The 19,979-nt window shown below is 40.8% G+C and overlaps 1 protein-coding gene across 1 annotated transcript in view; it reads left to right on the top strand.

The window, feature by feature from the left end:
- hs6st3b (heparan sulfate 6-O-sulfotransferase 3b) overlaps nucleotides 1–18,583 on the top strand; it is a 78,347-nt gene extending 59,764 nt beyond the window's left edge. Inside the window, exon 2 of the mRNA XM_074695545.1 lies at nucleotides 13,173–18,583. Within this exon, the coding sequence (XP_074551646.1) occupies nucleotides 13,173–13,935 (763 nt within the window). The 3' untranslated portion in view covers nucleotides 13,936–18,583. The remainder of the gene's footprint in view (nucleotides 1–13,172) is intronic.
- Nucleotides 18,584–19,979: the final 1,396 nt, after the last annotated feature.

A 19,979-nucleotide genomic window follows, 5' to 3' on the forward strand; every position in this document is an offset into this window, starting at 1 on the left:
ACTGCCGTATCAGTATTTTTTCACACCTCAAGTAAATACGTTTATTGATATTGATGTGATGATGTGTGCATGGTTGTTATCAGAACAACATGCTGTGTTATCAAAATCTGCCCCTCTGAGGGACTTTACTCCTCTGTGGGGCTGAACTAAATTTTTGATGGTGTCACGCACTTTTCCCTCCCAAAGCCATTTTTAAGAAGTAGCTGAAGGAGACAGTGAATCAGTGGACAGTATTTGGACATCAGTGCTCATGGATAGTTGCTGATAACATTAATAATTTCTCACCCCTCCCTTGTTTCACTTCCACCCAGAGGGAGGCTGCCACCTCAGCAAAAGTGATGATGACAGTAATGATCATGATTGGATGATGATGCAATCTAATAATGAGGTTGAAAAGTATTCCTGCAGAATTTAAATGATGTTTTGGGGAGTTCAGGCGAGTACCTTGAAGAGCTGAGGCCATGAAGTAGGAGAGTAACTCCGAGACGTGAGACTCTCATGGCAGCATATAAAGCTCTCAGTGTCTTCAGCTCTGTGTTATGTGATGTGACATGTGCTGTGGTTTCAACTGCCAGCCTGTGTATTTGCGTCTCTCCTCTGGCTGTATTATTAATTCAGGGACCATGCGAGTACACGCCTTGTCTCCTCCTCTGCTGTCTCTTGGAGACATATTTAAATAGGAAAGATTAAAGAGAGAGCATAATTAGACAGGAGGATTTTCACTATCATGGTAATTGAAGCTGTGCTGTCATTTCACAAAGTCTAATTGGTCTCAAATTACAGGAAAGCATTTATGACAGCAGGGAGTTGCTTGACAATACAGTATAAAGGGACATTCACATTTCCTACTCAACCTATGCTTTTTGTCTCAGCATATCTTCCCTGAGGAGCCACTTCTGTCCAAACACCTCACTTTAAAGTTCCTTTTGTGCATTTTAACCGTAACATTTCATTAGGAGAAGTAAGATCTATTACTGCTTTAACACCGTTATGTTTCGACTCCGTCTAACCGCCACTTAAATCTTTCTGTGCTGGCGTAAAAGCACAAAAGGTCAAACAGGTGCCGTCCCAGAAGCCAAAATTAGACTACAGATCTCATTAAAGATACACAGCCATTCAGATTTGAGTAAAGATGTTGCCATCCCTGAGCTGCATCTTTAGCTGATTCCTCTAGAGGGGCATTCATCCTTTCCCAAGCACACAGTTTGTAATTTAGGCCCTGCCCCTGATAAAGATTTTTTCCCCCCTGCTCTCCTCAGATGTTTCTGCTCGATGCAGCAAGGTTACAGTTTGTTTTTGTGAATCACGCATCCTTTGTGTCCGACTGCATGGTGCACGGACATCACATCACTTTACCTCCAAACTTTGTGCTGATTTTGACTTAAACTTCTTCTTTTACTGTTGAAGCCGTTGATTATCTGAGAATTCACTCTAATGGTGTCCTGGCCTTGAGCAGCTGCTGCATCTCAAACCATGAAGCGGTTTCTTGTGTTTGCTTTGGGAGTCTGGTCTGTCGGGGGCTGTGGTGTTAGTAATAGTACGAAACACACACATTGGTCATCAGTACATCATCCTACCTATTGTAAAAACATCAACAATGGCACTCAAAAAGTAACACTTGAGTCCAAAATTCTGTCACGTAATGCTAGGAAAAGCTAGCATAGCATGTGATCCACTGGGGTCGAGCAGGGACGGCTATGTCACATCTTTTTGCTTGTCATTGTCTCCTTTAGGAGTCAGTCTTATGGTTCCAGTGTCTTTCAAGTTCATATCTCAGGTCCCTTGTATGATTTGGAGTCAGCAAATAAATCTAGGAGCAATGAAATAGCTAACTGTTCTTTGCAACAATGGATTTCAGGTCTTTGACCCAAATACCAAAATTTAGTTCTGCACAAATTGAAAATCTTTCTTTGTTTTAAAGAAACAGTTGATTCCTAGAACATGATTTTAATCCACTATCTCCTGCTTTATTGACTGAACTTTGTCTCTTTTTGTGATTCTTTTCTGTAACTTTGTAATTTTGCTGCTGCCTGTGTTGGCCAGGTCTCTCTTGAAAAAGAGGTTTTTAATCCCAGTGGGACCAACCTGATTAAATAAAAGTTAAATAAATAAAATAAGAGAAGAATCTTTTAGATGAGGATTCTGTATAAGTCTTCCATACAAAAGCTTTTCATGCTTTTATTTTGTAGGAGTCATAAAGTGTATGAAGGCCTCTCTGAATCTGGGTCATTGACTAGGGATGGGTACCTTTCACATTGAAAGGATATGGTACTAATGCCCGTTACCTGGTAATCGATATCAGTACTCAATGGTACCAATTTTTGGTTCTTTTTTTGTGTTCATGTGGTAAAAAATATCAATTTGTTAAAAAATAAAATCTCAACTTTTTTTCAATTTAACATATTTATTCTTCAGTGGGGGCTGCTAGGTGGCACAATGTTTAGCGCTGCAGCCTCATAGCAAGAAGGTCTCCCCATGCATGCATGGGTTCCCTCCACATATTATGGCTTCCTCCAACAGTCCAGAACCATGCTCATCAGGTGACCAGTTAACTGGTCACTCTAAATTGTCCATAGGTTTGAGTGCACGCATGAATGGTTTTATCTCTGTGTCAGCCCTGTGATTGACCAGCGACCAGTCCAGGGTGTCGCCCAATGACAGCTGAGATAGGCGACCCTGAGCAGGATAAGCGGTTCAGAAAATGAATGAATTAATAAATATTTATTCTTCAATATATAACCTTGCAATGCTGTGTCCATGTCCAGCATGGAAAACCACCTGCTTGTCCACTCCCTCACAGTCGCAAGGATGCACTTAGGTACATAAACACGGTACCTTTTTATTTTAAGTGGATCAGTACCCGGTACTTTTGACAGAATTAATTGGGTACCTATAAAAGTACCTAATTTGGTATCCATCCCTATCATTGACTGGTTTGTTTTACATTTATACCAACCCAGGTTGCTGCTGACTGATGCACTCTGATCTTTAACATTGAGATAAGTAACAGACTCTGTGAATCTTAACTCACTGTAAAAGTAAGAAAAACAAACAGGAAAAACTGTCACAGACTGCGTTTACATGCACAGATGGCTATTTAACGCAAGCTTTGGCATGGTTTTATGCAGTGAATTTGCCTAATGTGACACCCCTGAGGAAAATCCTCAGACTCCGCACCAGAAAAGACTTCCTAATCTAAGAATAGTTCTCCTACAATAACATATGAAGTCAGTCCATTACCTCTTCATTTCCTGTTTAAGTGTCGTTGAGTGCTGACATGAACAATGTTTACAATAGTGTTACGTGTAAGCTGTTTAGCCTTTCCTTGGATACGGGATGTTTTCCTTTTCTTCTGGCTCCTGTAGTACAAAAGAAGGACAGGAATGTTTCCCGTCTGAAGGCCAATTTCCACCTTTGTTGTTACCTGCCACTCGCACTACAAGCACTCTCTGTATGCACACCATGTCAAGTGCTAGCGACGCCAGCTTCCTGACAAGTAAATGAAAGGTCCCATCGTTCTTCAAGCTCTTCTTCCCAGGTGACACCCACTGTCCCCATTCCGTCACCATCAAAAAGCCGAACAAGACGCAGAGAAACTCAAAAACGGTCCATTATGGGCTGCCGGGGGGAGCGCGGATGCCATTAAGGAACGGTATCGGTTACAAATAATGCATGTCTCTAGTCTCATTCTCATCCCGTCTGAGAGGGAACAGGACAGCGCAGAGATGTACAGATGCACTGCAGAGACCTTGCATACTGAATGACGGCCTCACTCACACAAACCAAGGACATCTCCTCAGCAGAGAGAGATCCTCACCACATAATCCCCTTCAAAGATCACTTTTTACAGCATATTGGGATTGTCGACGATACACGGTGTCACAGATCATAAAGCCGGCTGATAAAGGCGAGTCCTCATCAGTCTCAATCGCCTCACCGCTCGTAATATCAATGTCACTTTTCATGACTGCTAGAATTAAAGTCTGCAGGGAAGACGAGGGAAGTCATTACCTCGAGAAGTCATTTCTCTTTAAACATCTCCGCACGTGTTGTGTGCCGCAGCACTCAGCAGCTTTTCCTTCACGAGGTTAAGCACAAAGCACTTACAGAAACATCTCTGAAGTGATGAAAGATGCACTGATCAAAACAGATCACAGTCAAATGCATCTGTTAATGCTTCTTGTATGCTGTCTGTTTAGAGGAGTCCTCACACAAAGCTTCGATTTTCTCTCTTTGTGGTGGATTTTCTAATGAAAAGTGCTGACAAAACAACATAACAGGCTCGTTTGTGGTTAAGATCACATTGATACAATTTTCTGCTGCTGCAGTTGTGTGCAGGTTATTTCAAAAGCAGTCATCCTTCCATAGATTGTTGCTAGAAATGAACGTGAGTAATACTTTGAAAAAACGTCTGACTGCAGCAGACCTTCAGCGTTGGACCTTTCTCTCAAACAGGAACACAAATCCCAACGCTAGTCCCCTCTGCTTTTATCCGAGTGACAGTCTTAAGATTTAATCTCAAAACTCCAAAGGCTCACTCTTTTACTGTGAGATGCCATTAAGTTCTGAGGCGTTTATGTCTTTTTAATGAGAGGGCTAAATTGCCTTCATACGCAGTGATTTTTGTGCAAATGAAAGGCTCGCAGACTATGAATGTCAAGCAGACGACTAAATGTTCCTCTGCACATTGCGGGGGCCACGGGCTGCGACGTGAGGATTTACTCTGACAACCGTGTGACGAAGAAGAGCAGAGCTCCTCGCTGGAAATGTAACCAAGGAAATTTAGAGCACAAAACAAAGTCATTACAGTGGATGTCACTAAAACTCAAGATACGCTCCAGTGTAAAAATCAGGACTCAGTTTCTTGTTTTTCCCTCAAAAGTGGCAAGACACCTGGATGAGCTCAAACAGCCTCACGGTGCAGCTAATATCTTCACAGCGAGGACTCTGACAGTAAAAGCAGAGGGCATATATTTCTTAAAAAGCACCTTTGACAGCTATCTCTACCCGCAGCTATTTGTCTGACAGCAAAAAATTGTTTTTAGCTTGTTGTAAATAGTTTGTTTTGTAGCTTTAGGAAAACTGATCTATTACCTCACGCTGTGAATTTCACTCAAGGGTCACAGACGATCCAAAGCTCAAACCCACTGGCTGTTGTTTGAAGAAATATCCTCTGGTGGCCGTGGTCAACTTTCAGCTCAGCTGGAACAGACGTCTGGCCAAGACATCTTGTTTTGAGTTAGGTATTTTTACAGGACAGCAAAGAACCATCCAGAACCAGACGTAAAACCATCTCCATAGGATCACCACAGTCAGCCTGGTGCACATCATTTTTGATCCTCCTGCCTTTCTTTTTTTCCAATTACATTTTTATCCCTTTTTTTTCCTGCTTTATTTTCATTCTTTCTTTTTCTTCATCCAATATTTTTCTTTCTTTCTGTCTTTTCTTCTTCCCTATTTGTTCTTCTTTCTCCCTTCCATTATTTTTCTGACTCTTCTTACTGACATCATACAGCCCATAAATCCCCACCGCTGTGATTTGGAGGAAAAAAGAAATATGATTAAATCACGTCTGTGGGCAGACAGGATTCCAGACACTGAATGTCTTTGGAGTGTTTTCCTTGCACGTTCACACTCCTTCAACACCAAATTATCGAATCATCAAAATAACCAAACAAAGCTGTGTTTTCTGACACGTGGAAGGAGCGATTATTTTCCTGGTTGGAAAAACATTTTACTCTCTTCTTTGGTTACTTTAATAAAAATCTTTATTGTATACAGCCCTGACATGGAGTCTAGGTTACTGTTGCACAGTTTTTAGTTTTTTTAACAATGTTTCAAACCGTGTCCCACTCCTGAGTTGTCGTCCTTCATGCTTTCTTTTGTGTTTGAAGCGTCTGTTTAAGTCGAGCTTTCATCTCCTGGCTGCAGTGCTTCAATAATCTGTTTCACATTGAATGAAGAGAGTGATCATCCATAGTGGTGTAAATCAGCGTTTGGACTCTGTCTGTGAAGGTGGCTCATTTAAAGGGGCTGTGAGGAGTTTGAAAGTGATCTTGAAAAAGGCTTCCTTCTAGATATATTCCTGATCATAATCCACACTTTAAAACGAGATTATCAGCACTAATATTGCTTGTTACAGGTTATTTTAAGCTGCTTCTTAGCTTCCAGGAAGACTGGACTGATTTATGGCCTGTCTAGGTCTCTATGACAACACAGAGATCTGTGTTTTTCTCTTCTAAAAATAATTTCCGTGATTAATTTTCTAGTGATGGTGGACACAGGAGCCTAACTGTCAGACGGAAAAAGGACAGAAGAGCAGAAGAAAGATAAACAGGAGAGTGAAAGAGCACAAGCTAAAGGCTAACACAGGGGCCTTACTGTCAGAAAGAAAAAGGACAGAAGAAGAGGAATAACTTAACTGTTTGTGATGATGTTGATTCCTACCCACAGTCAGCAGTTATTCTGCAGTGGTCTGTTCAAACTTGAGAGTCTATCAATAAGATGAAGAGTGAGGTTACGTTAGCTCTGATTGGTAGATGACTGGCAGGACATAACCAGGATTCACTAATGTTACACATTACAGACATGTCTTATAGCACCAGGCTGTCAGCTGTGCTGAATAACAACAGCTACTAAACTACTTACAAACTGACAGTGTTTATTTGTTGTCACGTTAGCCTACATTCTGGGCTGTAGATGTCGCTAACATATGGCCGGCTGCTACTTGTGTCACATTTCAAACTGTAGGGCTATGTAACTGTACTGATTAATGCCTTACCTTGGCACATTGTATCCAGTAATAAAATGTCCTGGAAAAAAAAATTGTTTCGATCCAATCTCTATTTAATTCCAAAACAAACACACGCCTCACTCAACGTAATTTGCAACAGTGTGTGGAGACTCCGAACCACAAGGTGGTGAGGGAGTGCAATTAAAACTGATCCTCCTCACAGCATTTTTCAGTCTAGTAACTCAAAATTTTCTAAAAATAGGATACACTTACTTAGATTTCAGTTAACAGTGAAATAAATGTATTTTTCAGCTTTCCACATGTTTGAATTTAGCAAATTTCTCATTCTGTTCATTCAAACCCTGCGAATCAAATTGCTGTTGCATGTTTATAGTTTCTAAAAGCAATTTCCAGCAGACAGATAATGTTGATATTGTTATATAAAGCGTCTGTGCACTCAGTAACCCGGCTCTGTGACACTCCATGGTCTCCAGTCACCGTTGCTTTTGATCAAATCTGATTTCTTCTTCCTCTGTTCCTCTCTCCGGTGTCTAATCTTAAGATACAAAAACAAACCAGCCTGAAATTGTTTGCTGAGATCGAATCAGACATCACATCAGGTCGCCTTCCGCTCTCATAAACTTTTATCATTACTACAGTTTACCGGGATGAGGAGTCAATTGGAAGAGGACATAAATAAGTACGAGGGAGGAAGAGGAGATGGTGGCTGTTTGTATGCAGAGGCTGGAGAGGAGGGTGGTGAGGACAGACGACAGAGCAGAGTGAGCGCTAAACACAGCAGATAGAGAGAGATTGAGGGGTGGAATCAGCGGCGTGATTAATGTGACAACCTTTAAGAAAAGGTTATGGATCCAGAGGGAACACTAATGTCCAACACTAATGTCGGACACAGAGGAGATGCAGGGTGCAGGAAAGGGCAGGAGTCAAGTGAGGAGCAAAATTACAGGAGGAAGTCATAGTAGTGCAATCGTCTTTGCATCCAAACATCACTGTGAGGACCCATGTTTTGATGCTACTGGGTGCTTGTTGTGTTGCATGTTAAACAACCTGGTTTACTTCCAGGTTAAATTGCACACCCTATGTTCAGGGACTTCAGCTCTCCGAGCAGCAGCTTCAGGTTAGATCCCCACCCGAGGCCCTTACCGCGTGTCATTACCCACTCTCGCCTCCCAGTTTCTGACTGTCCTGTTTTGCAATGAAGGCATGAAAAAGCCCCAAAATATAGAAAGAAAACAAGCCAAGACAGCAAGATGCCACGGGGAAATAAATAACTCAGTGTGCTGGAAAAGCTGTAGAAGTGATTCAATAAATATAAAAACCTTGATTAAGCAGAAGAACATAAACACACATTAATGAAGAGAGTCTCATAGAGATTTTCCAGATTACTGACATGTTTGTTTTAACAACATATCTAAGATGTCATACGTCACCCATGCTTGTCTCTGTCGTCTGTAATAGCTTGTGGATAAAGAAGTAGCCAGGCCCAGAGAGTGATGTTAAAACTCCTTAAAAACTGTTTTCTTTGGTGCAGCCTGCAGAGTTCAGATCAGAGCTGCTCCACTGTGAGGAGAAATCAGAGAAGTCAGCAGACTGTAAACAGGTGGAGCTTTTACACGCCACAATAGCACCCACACACACACACGCACACACACACAGTGTCTTCCACGCTACATCATAACATCAGTCAGTCCTTCTGTTGTACTGGGAGATGGTCTGTCTTTACTTATTTACTGCTCTCTGTGTTAGCCTTTGCTCTGAACAACATTGTGCTCACTGAGATATGATGTTGAGCCTTTTCCCCTGTTGTCTCCTCCACCTGCAACAATATCCAGCTCCCACTCATGGATGACTTGATGAGAAAACTCCGTCCGGCCACTTCCAACACCGTGAACTGAGAGAACAATCTGCCTTTAAGCGGCCTGTGATCAGGGAGCAGCAGTGGGCTGAGATCGTGTCATCCAGGCTAATTATAGGCAATTACAGCGATGAGCTTGTTGCACTGGGAACGGCTCCATCATTCATGTTGTTTGAGTTCAGGGCTATTTAAATGACAATGTCACAGGAAGCTGGTCATTTCCTAGCAGTGTAATCAGTAAAATAAAAAAAAATCAGTTCAATCCTGAGTTGATTTAGATTTTTTTATCTGATAAATTCCTGTAATTCATGTTCCGTGGAAGATAAACCATCACACCTTTAAGATTCTCATTTTTTCAGAGAAAATACTTCTATATCGTTTCCTTCGCTATAAAACTTTCCTTCAAAGATTTTACTCAGCCCACGTTTGAATGTTTTGTGTCTTTAGAGATAGAATGAGGATTTCTGCTGATTTGGGCGTGCTTTCAGTGCTGACATTCAAGACTTAAAGCTCCTGTGAGAAAGAGGAAACACTATTTAAACATATTCCACAAAAACTGGCAACTTCTTTGATGATGGAAAATGTTCTGGGTCTGAAGAATCAGCATCTGACATTCTTTTTGGAACTCATGGACGCTGCATCCCGAAAGAGGAAGGAGACCACACAAATGGTTATCAGTGTTAAAAGCTCCTGTGAGGAGTTGTTGACTGGTTGTAAACACAAAAATGAAAAGTAATGCTTTCTTGTGACCCACTTAAGTAAAAATAAATAAATAAATAAAAAGAGAAATATTTCTGTGCTGTAAATTTTAAGCCTTGAAGGGCTTTGAGGGGGCATGTGTCAGAAAACATGATTGACAGCATGCTCAGGAAAAAGCTTTTTTCCCCACAACTAGTGAACATTTCAACTGTTAAAATAAAAGCAGAATAATTTTCTTCAACATAGAAAACAAAAAATCACTTTGACCACTAGGGGGCGCCAAAAGCAAACCAAATGAACAGTTTGTCAAAAGAGCTTTAAAGTGTAAATATAAGATTTTAAACCACAGCACATTAACACTATTACTGTGAGGATTGTCATAATTGTTTATTGTTGTGAGAGTTAAGAATAATGATTTTTATGATTGTTAGCATTGTGTGCACAATGCGGAACTCAAAGCTGAAATGCAACAAATGGAAATTTCTGACAAAAAAGTCTGAAAACAAAATAAAAATCCAAAAGGGAATGCAGTCTAGATTATTCACAGCTATTTTTAAAGTAAGTCTCTAACATGTCAGCCTTTGTCTCATGTTGTAGTTATTGAACTCTTCCCATAAGCTCAAACTCCATCTTTTCAAATCACACTTGGCTCAGTTTTCCAGTCAGCGTAGCCTCTGTTCAGTGCTCCGCCCTTTGCTTTACTTTCCATTTCAACGTTAAATTCCTCCCCTGGCTCTGCTTAATGGCTCCTGTTTAGTTAGAGCTCCACTGAAGTCAGCTTGCTGCTCCAGAGATGAGCATTCTGAGGCAAAATGAGATGCAATACACCTCCTTTCCATTATCGATTCAGTGTTAAACACAGAATATCAGGGATCTCTCCTCCAAATTCTCCACCAACACACTTGTCGGAAAAACTTCCCCAAAAGAAATCAGAATATAATTAAAATCATGATCACAAATATATCTTTATAAATAGTTCCAGGTTTAGTTTGCACATGTCTGCAGATATCTTCCCACTCTCAGAGTTTTGCAGATCTTGGCGCAGCTTTTCCATCTTTGAATAATTATAGACTTTCTAACATGTTTTTATATTCTGTCTGTGATACTTCACTAACTTTCTACTGGAAAGCAGCACCACTGTGCAAACTTGCAATACTTTCAAAAGCAAGAGTAAAATGACTGGAGGGTAGGTACTGATGATAACACAGGCCAGAGGTAACTGAAGCCTGTTAGTTCCCCCCGCCTCCCCTATGACATCCATCTGTATCACTCAGAGAGAGCCTCCTCCTTCTCCTCCTCCTCCTCTTCTTCCCGACAGCTCTGCAGAGCTGCTGATCCTGATGCTTTTTGACACTGATGGTGCACACAACTGACCTTTGGGCTGTCGAGTGCTCTCAGACAACACTTGCTGCATGTGTTTATGTCCCTGAGACGGTCTAATGAGGATGTATCTGCAGCCAGCGGACTCAAGGAGCAAATGCCAGGATGCAGCTGCTGCCACCAAGGCTGTAATCACAGCTTCTTGCCTGACTCTTAGCAGAGTCTGCGGTGGAAGTCCTGTGGCACTTTTACTGACAAATCCCTGAGATTAAATACGGACATTTTTTCTAATCTGGTGGTTTGCTCTGTCCAGTAAGGTTGTTGTTTGATGCAGGTGAAACAACTAGAAATGCTTCAACTGAGAGTGGAGCTGTAGGTTCTTCATGGTTAGCTCTCACTGTTAGCTGTTAGGCTAACTTAAAGTTTTGGATTGCACTAAGAACTTTAAGTGAGTTTCCTTATTTAATCTTAAACACAGAGTTAGTTTGCACCTCATTTTCAAACGGTCTCTTGTTTCACACAGTATTACAGGAACAAAAGTCACTTTTTTCAAGGAACTCTTAACAGTTTACACCACACTTTAAAAGATATCTTCATAGAGGAAGTGTTACATTAGCACCTTACATTCCAGAAATAAAACACTCCTGGAGCTTTTGAGGTGAAGTTAATAATTTTTTAAATTTTGGATGTGAATAAAAAATAATTTTGACCTGAAGTTTGGTGTTCTGTTGAACAAAAAAAGTAAGAAATTGTGCTTTTAGAGCCCCTCCATCACTGACAAGACCATTTTCTGTCACAGTCCAGACCTTTGAGTTTTAAATGATATGCAGCAAAAGCAAATCCTCACGTCAAAAAAAAAAGAATCAGAGGAAAATACGATGCAAAAATTACAACATAAGCCACTAAAACATTAGACAAAGCTCAGAGGGTTCAATTAAGGTTCATTCTTTTCAGCCTGTGTCAATAAAATCAATTAGTTGACCACTTGTTTCAACTCTCAAACACAGCTTCTCCCTCCTCATCCCACTGGAGTCAGATATTGAAGCAGCCTCTGATAAAGCCGTGATGTAATCTCAGTGTTGGAGCTGATGTAACAGGATTGTAAGGATACAAATGGAACAAGTTGTTGTTAACAAAAATCAAAAAACAAACCCCCAGAACAAATGATTTGTACCTTGTGAAAACCTGCTCGAATGCTGTTTGTGTAAAATATCCTCCAGTGCAAAAACCTTTTCTCCGATGCATTGAATTGAACCTTGAAGGACAAAAACGCAGCAGCAAGGAGAGAGTCTGTGCAGCTCACTTTTTTATTTTTTTTTTGCAGCTCCTGGGTGAGACTGTGTGTGATCGTTTGTTGTGCTGAAAGAACTGAAGCAGCAACGGAGAGCAAGCTTTGGAGTCAGTGTGAAATCTCTGCACTCCACTTTTTCCACCCAGACGGTTCTCTCCGGAGACTGCGTTGCATCATCATTAAATATTCACGCTAAAAAAAAACTCACAGGACATCACCTTTGGAGAGGTTTACCTGACCAAGAGCTGTCCGATCTTTGTTTTCCGTGAGAATGCACTTTGACATATGTGCGCTTCAGCTGAGTGGCTCTCCTTAGAGGTCGTCAGCCTTGGCATGAAGGGCAGATTTAAGCTCCTGTGTGGGCTGTCACTCCCATGACTTCACAGACAGGATTTCTTACAGGGCTGTTATTCTCATATTTTGGGTTCAGACAAGGTACTGTTTGGCCTCTATGAGCTTTTTTTAGTCTCCACTGTCTGATTGGAGAACTTAAATATACTTGTGCGGAGAGTATACAGTATGTTAGTTAAAAAATTAAGTCACTATCCAATGAAATATCTTCCTGGTTTCAGGCAGGACTGAAGTTCAAACTAACATTATAGTCTGTTATGCTATCAGCAGCTTTCCTGACACTTTAATGAAGTTAGAAATTCTTGACACATCCCTTTTCCCTCCTTCAGTGTCCTTTTGCAGTAATTTAAGAACACACTGAATCTCTCAGGGAGTGACAGTGATTTGTATGTGAGAGTAATAGTGCTTGGATACACCTCTTTACCATCAAAATGCCAGACGATTTAGTTTTCCACCCTGCCGTGAATGGGTGACAAATGATGGATGGGACACCCGCTTAAGTATGCAACAGATTTGATGTTTGGAAACTGGAACCTCATTATTTTGTCGGAGTGACATGTTTAGGATTTAGTTAGGTCAGTTTTTCTCACTTCATGTATGTCTGTGGGTTAGCATTACGACTTGATTCCCAATTATTCTCAATGTTGGCAGGCGGCAGGAAGCCCGTGCAGGGGAAACTTTCCCAGCTCCAATCATTACCAGGCTGCAAGAGTTCGATTGTCAAGGGCAATTTAGTGAAAGTTATAATAATGTCATTAGCGGCAGTTTCAGTTTTCCAATTAGCATTCAACCTTGAGGTTTCACGCACAGACAAAAGTCACCATCTGTCAGCACAACACAGCGAAGCCCTCTGAGATGATGATGTGCTCACAGCTCTCTCACTGTGTTTGTTTTGGCTGCAGGAACTTCTATTACATCACCATGCTGCGTGACCCGGTATCCCGCTACCTGAGCGAGTGGAAGCACGTCCAACGCGGAGCCACGTGGAAGACAGCCCTCCATATGTGTGATGGGCGCTCGCCCACCCAGGACGAGCTGCCCACCTGTTACAACGGCGACGACTGGTCAGGTGTCACCCTCTCCGATTTCATGGACTGCCCTTCAAACTTGGCCAACAACCGCCAGGTGCGAATGCTGGCCGACCTGAACCTGGTGGGCTGCTACAACCTGTCCTCCATGAACCAGAGTCAACGCAACCACATCCTCCTGAGTTCTGCCATGAGCAACCTGAAGAACATGGCTTTCTACGGGCTCACCGAGTTCCAGCGCAAGACGCAGTACCTGTTTGAGCGGACGTTCAGCCTGCGCTTCATCGCCGCTTTCACTCAGATCAACAGCACCCGAGCCGCCAACGTGGACCTCAGCGAGCTGGTGCGCAGACGCATCGAGGAGCTTAACTTCCTGGACGTGCAGCTGTACGAGTACGCCAAAGACCTGTTCCTCCAGCGATTCCAGTACAGCCGCCAGAGGGAGCACCAGGAGGTGCGCTTGAAGAGACGAGAGGAGCGGCGCTGGATGAGGGAGCAGAAAGAGCAAAGCAGGCCCACAAAACACAGAGGGGAAGGGAACAGAGGGGGGACTAGAGGAGGAGGGTGGGAGAAGGAGGCTGAGGGTGACTTTCCAGCCACCACTGAGGACTACACGAGCCAAGTGGCCCGCTGGTGAGGTCCGGAGAGAGCAGGAACAACAGACTGGTTCAGACTTCTCCCTGGACTCTCTTTTTGTCTCACCGTGAACTCGTCTGCTGCATCTGTCTGTCTCAGCTTCAGTGTGATCCGAGTGCTCTGCTGTTTCCTCATGAAAACTGCCAAATCTGTGAGTCTCACAGCAGCTCTGCCTTGGACTGCCTTTTGGTGTCTTAAATCTTTAAAGATGTATTTTTTTTGTCAGTTTGTTTCTGCCTTGATTATTTATCTTAAAAGAAAGTTTAACTGAGGTGGAAAAAGAAATGATAAAAAAGCTAAAAGAAGCTGCCATTGACTGCATTTTGATTTCGACATTCACGGGGAAATCTGATGAATGTCACTGAAGTTCCTGTCTTTGTTTCAAAGATGTCCTTGTTAAAGAACTGATGGTTGCATGTCGCACATCCACATTATACTGACTTTTGGGCAGAGTTATTTCTAAAACATATACAGTTCTGTAAGCCAAAGTTAATAAAAAAACACAATGTACTTAGTGTATTTTCATTTGATGAAACCCTCTTGAAAGATCATGTTGTATGCATGCAGTAACCATGTTTTAAATCAAGCTAAGGAAGACTATCTGATGCTTTTAATTTGGTAACAGTCCAATAAATATCATTTTCTGAAGTGAAATATCTTTCACATTGTCCCAAATATTATATTTCACACACCAGAACAAATCACACTTTCAAAAAGAGAGTCAAAGTCACTTTGTTTCCGTCCACTTTTGGTTGAACTGTGAGTTTTATTTTACACCACAAAAGGCGACAAGTCCTCTGAAGATAAAAGCATATTTTTGTGGGGTAATTCATTTTTGAGGTGGAGGGCTGCAGAGATAAAAGGTTGGTAAATAGTTCAGGTGATGAAATGTGTCAGTGTGGCTGCTGTGTGGCCTGACTGTGAATAAGGCGATCAGCATTCAGTCCTCACGCCCCCCTCCCCGTCACGCTGGCTGCTTTTACATGTTTGTAGAGCTGACGGCAAACGGCACTGTGGGGCAGCGAGAGCGCTCCAAGCGCCAGCAGAGCACCAGCAGAGGCTGCTGGTCTACAAAGACCAGCGGCCTCAAAGTACAGAGACGAGAAATAAAACAGGCCTGTCATTTCAACTGCCACATGGTTTCCAGACCCCTCAAATCCAATCAGCGTGGCAAAACATGAAGATGAAAGAGGACTCGTTTTTATCTGGTTGAAAAGGCTTCAGTGATGCTTTTTATTCCTCGTACCTCTTTTTCAGCCTAAAACTCTCTCTTATCTCATGATGTGTTCACTAAATGTCAACACTGAAATGGCTGTGGATTCTTAAACACTCCTTTTTTATGTTACCAAAAAATACCCCAGATATCACACTTCAGTTTACTTTATAATAAGAATCACTCAGTCTTATGTGTCCAGGGAATTCAGACACCATTTAAAAGAAGTCACGTTCAATTGTTTGATCTGTGACAAGTGTGAGAGCACTCAGTCGTGTTTGTCTGAGTCCAGTGTGTGTGTATGGACACAAGAAAACAAAGACAAGGTGTTTAGTATTCTGATAACACTAATGAAGTGTTTCAGGTGAAGCTATTGTTCTGAATATCAACCTAAATATACAACCCTAGCTCCAAAAGAGTCGAAAAGCTGGATGAAATGTTGAACAGAAGTTTAAGGTTTGCAAGTCAATGAAACACTACATTTAATGAAAACAAGAGTGAAAATTCAACACAAAACAAAACAAATTGAAAAACCAAGGACAAAATGAAAAACGGTTTTGTTTAATGGAAAATATGTAAATTTGAAGGCTTTTCAAAATACTTATTTTTCAACCATTACATAACAGTTTACGATAGGGACAACAAAAACAGGGGCTGAATGAGGAAATTCTTTATTTCAGATACTTTAACAGGTTAATTTCAAATATTTGATTTAATAATTTCAGAATAATGCTAATTAGCATTAAGTTACAAAGAACTTGAGGGTGTCAGTACTGTTAAATTCAGAGGCCATGACCGACTGATCCTCATACATGACTCTTTAGTGGAAATTTCCATATTACTACATCACAATAAACAATGACTATTAACCAAGACCATCCACAAATCCAGGATGAAACTGTACCGTGCAAGAAGAAAACCCTATTTAAACATATTCCAGAAAAACTGGCAACTTCTTTGACAATGGAAAGTGTTTTGTGTCTGAAGAATCAACATCTGACATTCTTTTTGGAACTCATGGACACTCCTGAAAGAGGAAGGAAACCACACATCTAGTTATCAGCGTTTTGGAGCAAAATCCAGGCAGTGATTCCTCCAAGGAGACCTGACACAATACAACAGGATAGAGCTTAACGACAGCATTGTTGAGGAAAATTCCAGAATCTAGACCAATTGATGAAGAAGACTAAGGAGACTCAGATGGCTTGAAATAATTGTTAAAATAGTTCATATAGCTCAGGGGTGGCCAACCAGTCAGAGACCAAGAGCCACAAAAATCACCGTGGAACTACAAAGAGCCACATCACACACACACGTGGTGTCTCATACATGTATGAAATGACATAAACAGAAAATCCTAATTTTCAAAGCGAGATTTATTGTGTTTTTAAGTGTGTTTAAATTCCTATTTGGAGCTGTGTCAAAGACAAGTGTCTGTTTTACTGCAGAAGAGAAAAAGGTTCATTTATCTATCTATCTATCTATCTATCTATCTATCTATCTATCTATCTATCTATCTATCTATCTATCTATCTATCTATCTATCTATCTATCTATCTATCTATCTATCTATCTATCTATCTATAGGCAGATAGATAGATAGATGGATCGAAGATAGCTAGATGAGCTCATGAGAGGAGCACATGTAGAGAAGAGAAACTGAAATTTAAGTATCAACCTCATTACCCAAGTATTAATCAATACTGATCCCAACTTTGGCATCAGTAGATCAATATTTTAGATTGATTGGCACACCCTTACTCATAACTATATAGTGGATAGAACAGCCACACACTGAAAAGCAAAGAGCCAAATGTGGCTCACAAGCTGCAGGTTGGCCACCCCGATATAGCTCAACTGAGGAGAAGTGACAGACAGTACACATAGGTGCCCAGTGTAATTCAGTCAGTTCTAACAGACCAGTCCGTGTGCTCACTATTTATCATTCCTGAGACAAGGATTGCTATGTCTCTCTATGAGCCAATGGGTGTAGCTTAACTTGGGATCTCAATGTGTGATACAGTGTTCAAGGAGACAGGAGCATCTGAACTGGATCCAACTCAGACTGGACAGACACACTGTCTCTGTGAACAAATCACTTGGAAGCCAAATACAGGTTTGTGACTTTAGAGGCAATTTACAGAATTAATTTAAAAAAAAAAAAGCACTCAGAGAGTGCAGACCTCCACCAAGCATGTTGTGATTGTCACCAACACTTTAGTCCTACTTTAATATTATACTCCCTTTCAGCAGACTGTCTGCTACAATTTGGAGTTAGTTGCAGGTTTGTACCATAATTTGTGACATAAAAGTGTTGAAAACTATGATGACCCAGTACATATTTCATATTTTGGATCTTAGTATAGAATATTGCCAGGATCTGGATTGCACTTTTGCATCCGTCAGAAATTATAGTGACCTTTTCTTGTATTGTTTTACAAAGCAATCTGACCATTTATGGTGGAGTTATATACACATATGTTTAAAAGGCCCCTATCTCACAATGATAAAGAAATACAGGTCACTTGGAGGTTCACTTGAGAGGCTTAGAGCAGTGAAAAAGGTTGATGCTGTTAGTGCAAACTGTCATACATTCAAAGCTTCTGTGACACCAGAGCTTAAACACCTGTTTGTCCCCAGGTAAAGCCACAGGATACCATGATGACAATAACTGTCTGACAACTCCTGGATCTGGCAGGTAATTTAATAGAGATAAAGCTCAGAGACTGGACTCGAACTTTCACTTTAAAGCTCAAAAGAGAAACTTCTTTATCCTTGACTTGAAGATTTTCAGATTTTCAGGATTTTTCATGAAAGTGGAGCTTCATGAATAAACAGAGAGGGAGCAGGTATTGTTTCTTTTTCAGCTCATAACAAAAGTTAAAAAAGTTTCATGTATTGTGGAATTATTTGGGAGGAAGAAGATGATATATTTTAAATGTAAACTGGTTGTTAAACACTGACTTCTGACTTCCAGGGTTTGCTGTTTCTCAAGAGCAGATCATTGCAAAGAAAAACAGAGCAGCACTAAGGATGCTGCTGGAATCAGAATGGGGAGGATGAAGTCAGGTAAATTGATCTGTTTACAAGGGTGGGAACAGGAAGATAGTGTAAAAGAAGACCAACTGTAGGCTCTGGCAGCTGAAGATAGCAAGTCTGAAACTTCAGCCTGTTCTTACTTCCCCACAAATGACACCTTATATTTTCTTTACAGAAGAGACTGAAGCGTTATTTCTTATAGGTGAATTCTAATCCCCCACTTTGAGGAGCTGATTTCTCTGTATGTATTTGTTCAATACAGCATTTTTTCTGAACAGTAGCTTTGCCTGATTGACAGTAGCTCACAGGCAACTAAGTGATGACAGAAGAAAGTCTACGGAGAGAAAAAAATAACTTCAATGTACGTAAAGTCTTGTGATAAAATGAACAGAGCTTGTCTTGTGTGTAATATGAAATCCTGCCTTTTTAAAATCATGCTTACAATATCAGAAATTAAAGCTTTGAATGGCAACAAGATCATGATGCGTGTTGACTTTATATCGTCAGCAAGCTTGTTGAAATACAATATACATAAACCTGCATGAACTTATGATTCGTTACAGCTAAATTGTAATCCAGCCATAATCCATACATCTGCTCTATATTGATTTACATTTCAGGGTGTAGGAGACTGTAATAAATCCCATCATGCATTGAAAAGGAGGAGTAGTATGCCTGTCAATCACAGAAACAGAAATCATTACTCTTTGATTCTGCAAACTGCAGCTCCAACTTTCAAGATTTTATGAAAGATTTTGTGAAAACTTATAAAAAATTCTATTTCTGCTTCTGTTTACAGTCGCATCTCTCCCTCAGTGGATGCTCAAAAGTTACTGATGTAATCACATTCACTATTTTTGCATTTGCCAACTAATCACTAGAAAATATTTTCGCAAACATTTTACAGATTCAATGCAAGTCTGCCTGACTGAAATGTTTTCATCTAGCAAAAAGGTCAAGAGGGAATTATACAGAATGGATGTTCAGAACTGGAAATAGAATACACAGTTACAGAGTGCAGATTCAGCCAAGTACTTTCATTTCATTTGAGGGTATAAAGAAAAAAAACAAGGTGAGCAGGTTTCTTTGGGTGCTTTTATAACTCCAAATCACAGATAAACAGTCCAGTCTACGGTTATCTTATGTAACAAGCTTGCAGTTTTCAATCCTGTCTGTTGAATTCCACTGAAATCAGCTGAAAGGATCCATCTTCTGCTTCAAAACATAGCACTTTATTCACACATACAACATACAAAGAGCATCCTGGAAGGACTGTGAAATGTAATAATGTAATAAACTGCCTGGACTTCAAGATGAACATTTTGGTGTTAACAAGTTCACAGCTTTTATGATGTTACCTTGATGTTTTCAATGCTCCGTTCATTACAGCTTTCAATCCACTGACACACACACACGAGCGTCTGCCTCCCCTCAGGTTGTAATATGGACAGCTGGCTCAGCATTTCAGCCACGAGCTGCAGCAAGTCATTTCCACACAGATGGTACTACTGTGTTATCTTGATGTTGGACTATCGGAAGTGTGTAATGACCTGAAAAACATACAGCACCGCTCGGGGACAGGACTGCTGTCTGAGATTTTTATAGTCAGCACAAAACCCAGAACAAATTTTAACTTACAGTGCAGAAGGAAAGTACATTTAGTCTGGAAAAACTCAAAACAAACAGCAATGATCTCTGATGAAACTATGTTATAACCCCTACTTAAACAAGAAAATAAACAAGAATCAAACTCTTACTTTACTGTTATGTTAATGTAAATATTGATTCATATC

Source organism: Halichoeres trimaculatus, unplaced genomic scaffold (assembly GCF_033239565.1).
Source record: "Halichoeres trimaculatus isolate MK-OKI-2021-1 unplaced genomic scaffold, fHalTri1.1 fHalTri1_scaffold_19, whole genome shotgun sequence".
Lineage (NCBI taxonomy): Eukaryota > Metazoa > Chordata > Actinopteri > Labriformes > Labridae > Halichoeres > Halichoeres trimaculatus.